Source organism: Propithecus coquereli, unplaced genomic scaffold (assembly GCF_000956105.1).
Source record: "Propithecus coquereli isolate 6110/MARCELLA unplaced genomic scaffold, Pcoq_1.0 Scaffold38, whole genome shotgun sequence".
In the NCBI taxonomy this organism is placed as follows: domain Eukaryota; kingdom Metazoa; phylum Chordata; class Mammalia; order Primates; family Indriidae; genus Propithecus; species Propithecus coquereli.
The window spans coordinates 4,318,317-4,324,040 of NW_012149507.1; the positions used below are offsets into that span (position 1 = coordinate 4,318,317).

The 5,724-nt window shown below is 37.2% G+C and overlaps 1 protein-coding gene across 1 annotated transcript in view; it reads left to right on the forward strand.

The window, feature by feature from the left end:
• LPIN2 (lipin 2) overlaps positions 1 to 5,724 on the forward strand; it is an 81,038-nt gene that overhangs the window by 57,498 nt on the left and 17,816 nt on the right. The window contains exons 4-6 of the mRNA XM_012652119.1: positions 1,251 to 1,358; positions 1,844 to 1,967; positions 3,512 to 3,857. Coding sequence (XP_012507573.1) covers positions 1,251 to 1,358; positions 1,844 to 1,967; positions 3,512 to 3,857 — 578 coding nt within the window. The remainder of the gene's footprint in view (positions 1 to 1,250; positions 1,359 to 1,843; positions 1,968 to 3,511; positions 3,858 to 5,724) is intronic.

Consider the following 5,724-nt stretch of genomic DNA (forward strand, 5'->3'; position numbering starts at 1 on the left):
GTATGCCCGAGTAATCCTCTGGAAGAGAGATGATTAAGAGTAAGGAAAACCTTAAATTAAAAGATGTAGCTATGTGGAAAAATCGTTACATGTCAGAGTTGGTGGTAAAGCAGAGTATGTTAAATTAAGATATGAAGGAAGAAAAGTAATGCTAAAAAAAATAGTGAATTGGTTTTATATTCTTGTTTTTAGTCCAGGAAATTAAGTGATATGGATATTCTCATTTACATTTAGTACCTGTCCTATTAGAATATTGAATTTTCTATAAGAACCTCTTAAACTTGCATGATATGGTGCTTTATGCTTTTCAGAGTTTCTTTGTACTTTATACTTTTCAGAGATTTCAATATGCTATACCACATATATCTCACATCAACTCTGTGAAGTAGACAGGACAAATGATAAGTTTCCAACTAAAGATGAAAACGGGCCCACAGTGCTTCTGAGGGATGTTTGCAAGGTTATATGGCAAGTTAGTTATATTAACTCCGCAAATTAAAGAAAACCAAAGGGTAAATTAATTAAAACCTTATTAGCATTAGTCTATCCTTCTACAATTCCAAGGTCTGTGTATGAATCGTAAACACATTTATCATATTTTTGTCTCATCTTCTTCACATCTCTAAATCTTACAGATTGTAAGTAAAGAAAAAGTTGTCAGATAATCCCTGGGCCAAACAAGAAAATTAGTCCTGGGTTTTTAAGAGGTTAGGGTATTTTTTGAGCCATATTTCTTATCTTCAACTAATATTCTTATATTTTCTGTAATGTACAGGGGAGTATAGTGGGAAGAATTAGGGCTTGCTTGTTTTGACTCCAATTACTTACTAGTTTTTTGACTTTGGGCAAGTTATTAAGCTTCTCTGGATTCTTGATTACCTAATACCTAAAATGGAATATTGCTATCTCAGATTTATAAAGATTGAATGAAATGATACAAAAATCCTTAATTTTATTCTTTTAGTCTTTGAATCAATTACCCCTGAGGGATGTAAAAAGGAATTTTTAATCACATTTCTCTTCTGTCTTTCCTCTATTCCATATTTAAATAGTAATTGCAGTATTGTATGGTGGGTGGCATTGGCAAATCTCCCGTTCTCCTTCATATTTTCCTTTTAAGAAGGTTAGTTATTAATCATTTGGCCCTCTTCATTTTTATTGTTTATGCAGTATGTCAATAGATTTGGGGGATATTTTAAAGCTGACAAAATGTCATTGTTCCCGTCTTTCTTTGGTTTTTCCTTGCACAGAGGATCTTCAAATGCTTCCTTAAAGGAAGAAGAATATAAGGAGCCTTTGCTCTTTCATTCTGGTGATCACTACCCCTTATCTGATGGAGATTGGTCCCCGTTAGAAAAGTAAGTGTCTGAAATTTCTCGGTTTCTTAAAGAGGAAGGAGGATATATTAACTCATTTTTATGTGATTTGACAGTAATGCATATTTCCTATTTCTTTCTCTTAGCAGAGTCACTGAATGTTTTCTTTTAACATAAATATGAACCTTTTCTCTCAATAATTATTTTGTTCCTAAACTTGATCCAACTTACCATAACAGTGTTGGCTAGTTGTAGATCTACATAATCGGTATAGAGTTTGGCCATCTACAATTCTTAAATTCTTATCTTTTAGTATCAACTATCGACTGTAACTGAATAATACAGTGAAAAAAATGTGTAGTCAATAATGTTTATTCTGCAGTCAAATCCTCAAGATGTTGGTTATGTTAATTTATCTGCCTTGTTATATTTCTTTTTCTTACATTTCTTTGAATTTGTCAAGCTCAGCAAGACTGAAGGTTTCCTGACTTTCAGGTCATCGCATGTCTTTGTTGTTGTGTTTGCAGCACCTATTCCCAGGCAGCATGTCCTAAGAGTGATTCAGAGCTGGAGGTGAAACCCACCGAGAGCCTGCTCAGATCGGAATCTCACATGGAGTGGACGTGGGGCGGGTTCCCCGAGTCCACCAAGGTACTAGGGTGTACTTGCCTGTGGAATGTGTCTCATTAGACTTCTGAAGAGTCCCTCCACCAATAAGTAAAGGAGGCAATTTCTCACTGAGCTCTTTTTTTTTTTTTTTTTTTTGAGACAGAGTCTCATTGTCTTGCCCGGGCTAGAGTGCTGTGGCATCATCATAGCTCACAGCAACCTCAAACTCCTGGGCTCAAGCAATCCTCCTGCTTCAGCCTCCCGAGTAGCTGGGACTACAGGCACACGCCACCATGCCCTGCTAATTTTTTTCTATATATTTTTAGCTGTCCGATTAATTTCTTTCTATTTTTGGTAGAGATGGGGTCTCGCTCTTGCCCAGGCTGATCTTGAACTCCTGAGCTCAAACGATCCGCCCGCCTCGGCCTCCCAGAGTGCTGGGATTACAGGCGTGAGCCACCTCGCCCGGCCACTGAGCTCTTTTCAATATAAATGATGATAGTGCCCTCATGTGGTCATAAAAGTAAATCCAAAATTAACATTTTTCATGTTTGTGCTATATGTTTGCAACAGAAGGAATCAAGCAGTATTTTGTGTTTCTATGTAGTGAATGATAATATCAATAATTAATATAAGGAAATTTTAAAAGATACCTTAAACTAAAATTTCCACACTGAAATTTTAAACAGGAAATCGATTATTAAAGGTTTTTTGGTGGGGGGGGCAGGGGCCGTGGTGGTAAGCTCTCACCTATAATCCTAGCACTCTGGGAAGCTGAGGCAGAAGGATCACTTGAGGTCAGGAGTTCTAGACCAGCCTGCCTGAGCAAGAGTGAGACCCCAACTCTACAAAAAACAAAAAAATTAGCCAGGCATAGTGGCACACGCCTGTAGTACCAGTTACTTGGGAGGTTGAGGCAGGAGGATCACTTGAACCCAGGAGTTTGAGGTTGCAGTGACCTGTGATGACGCACTGCACTTCACCCAGGGTGACAGAGCAAGACTCTATCTCAAAAAGAAAAAGAATTTTTATTTTTTTCACCAATTCATAATGAAAGAAGAAAGAACTGGGAAAATACATTTCTTGAGGGAGAAAATATTTAGATTCTCTATTGAATTTAGTTTTTAAAAGATACACATTTTGCTTATATCTGTGATTGAATGTAGACTTAACTTTCCACTTCTACACTTGTTTTTTTAATTCACTTTTGAAGGATACCCACTTCTATGCTGTTTTAACAGAGCCTCGAAGTAGTCCAAGCAGGGCTAAATTTTCATTCAGTTTTCTCTTTCAAAATGAATATTCTCTACCTCTTAGTATCTGAAACTTGTCATATTTCCTTACAGTCTTCTCCAGTGTTTAACTCCTCATAGTAGAAAAGTTAATATAACTTTTATAAATACCATGATATTGAACAAAACACAATTTTTTCCCACTTCATTATGAAATATTTCACACATACAAAATAATATATTTAATGAATGAGATAAGTTATAAATAAAATGAAAACATTCACCATCTTAAGAGATAAATTATAACAAACACCTTGAAAGTAGTTTACTTTTTAAACAATTTAACTTTTTTAGGTCAGCAAAAGAGAGAGATCTGACCATCATCCCAGGATGGCTACAATTACACCATCAGAAAATACCCATTTTCGGGTAATTCCCAGTGAGGACAACCTCATAAGTGAAGTTGAGAAGGATGCTTCCATTGGAGACACTGTCTGTACTATTGTGAAACCCAAACCCAGAGCCCTGTGTAAGCAGACGAGCGATGCCACTTCTGCTGCAGAACTCCTCCAACCTCCTCTTGAGAATCCTCAGATTTCATCTATGTTAGATGCGGATCACCTTCCCAGCCCATCCTCAGTGGAGGCTGCCTCAGAATCCAAACCAGCAGCCAAAGTAGACTCGCCGTCGAAGAAGAAAGGTAATCGTTTGTTTAATTTGGCATCAGGTACTCTAAATTTAGATGGTAAATTATGTCAGTGTTTCAAATGATGTGTGGTGGCTACCTTTATGTTTGTATTCCTGGTCAGAACCTACCGTACTTTCTTATGCTGTGGCTTCCCCATTGGGAAGTCCAGTCCAGGCAAGGCTCTAACCTCCTCACTACTGCCTCTCAGCTGTTGCTACTCAGTATGTTCTTAAGAAGCATTTATTGAGAAAATAAATGAGTTCTAATTAATTAATGAGTAAGAGTAACCACTTTATTGAGGCATGTCAATAAAGTGGAATCCTAAACAGAAAAAAATTAGAATAGAAAAAATATTTTCACTTGAAACTTTGTTTAGTTGAGGCCAAATTAAATATTTTGCAATGATATGGGATAAAAATAAACATACATTAATTATTAGTATGTGCTCTTTCACTGATTATTTCTTTCTAAACTAGGTAGAGAGAAAACAGGATCCAACTCTTGGCTCTGCAGTGCTGTCTCACTTTAAGAACACAAGTTTAATCAGAATATTCTTACTATTTAAAAATATAAAGTTAACCATTTATGCTTGGTACAGTGAGAGCTAGAGCTCATGTACTCTTCTGAACACTGGCCTTGGATCCTACTTTTAGGGAAGTGCGAAAGTTACACATCTTCATACTTCCAATCATCCACTTTCACTTTTTTTTGTAATTCTAACACCAAAGGTTAGATAATCATGAACTGACAATAAATATCCACTACAAGTATGGAACTTCAAGGTCACTCCAATAATTTATCTAAAATAAAAGAGTGTCACTGTCGAGGGTGTTTGTGGCCAAATCTGACCATTCAGCCAGTGGTGGCTTAACTCAGTACCTGCTCTTTCACCAAAGTCCCATAACCCTTTGTTCTGTTCTAAGAAGTGTTAATGCAGAAAATCTAGTTCCTTTAGGATGAGTGCTTTATTTTAGTGTAGGCAATAATGACCCCTATTTGTAGTGCAGGAGCTGACTAGAGGCAGGGACTCTGGCTTCCACCAATATTTTGGCCTCATTCTTTTTACCCCCCAACTTTTTATTATGAAAAATTTTATATGTATTCTCTTCACTCACACATATACAGTTGTTTTGTTTATTTTGTTTGTTTAAGACAGTCTTACTCTAGTTAGAGTGTAGTGGCATCATAGCTCACTGCAACCTCACACTTCTGGGCTCAAGCCATCCTCCTGTCTCAGCCTCCTGGGTAGCTGGGACTACAGGCACGTGCCATTGCCCAGCTAATTTTTTCTATTTTTAGTAGAGACAAGGGTCTCGCTCTTGCTCAGGCTGGTCTCGAACTCCTGACCTCAATTGATCCTCCTGCCTCAGCCTCCCAGAGTGCTAGGATTACAGGCATGAGTCACTTTGCCTGACCTACAGTTTTTTACTATTGTAAAACATTTGAAAACAAGTTATAGGCATGACATTTCACCCTTAAATACACCAGGATACCCCTTCTAAGAACAAGAACATTCTCTGCATAGCCCCAGTACCATTGTCATCTTGAAGGATCCATATTTACGTTTCTCCAAATATACAAGAATATTTTTAGCTCATTTTTTTCCCAAACCAAAATCCCATCAAGGTTCACATGTTGCATTTGATTTTTATGTTTCTTTAATCATTTTTTTAAATAGCACTCTACCACCTCTCCCTCTCATACAGCCCCACTTACCCTGGTACCCCTTCTACATCCATGATAGTGACCTTTTAAAGAACTCAGCCACTTGTCTTGTCATAGACTTCCTCATGTTCTGAGTGTGGTCTGGTTGTTTTTTGAAGGTGACATCTCTGTATTTTCTTAACTGGAAATTAGCTCTAAAATAGTACTGTCTAAT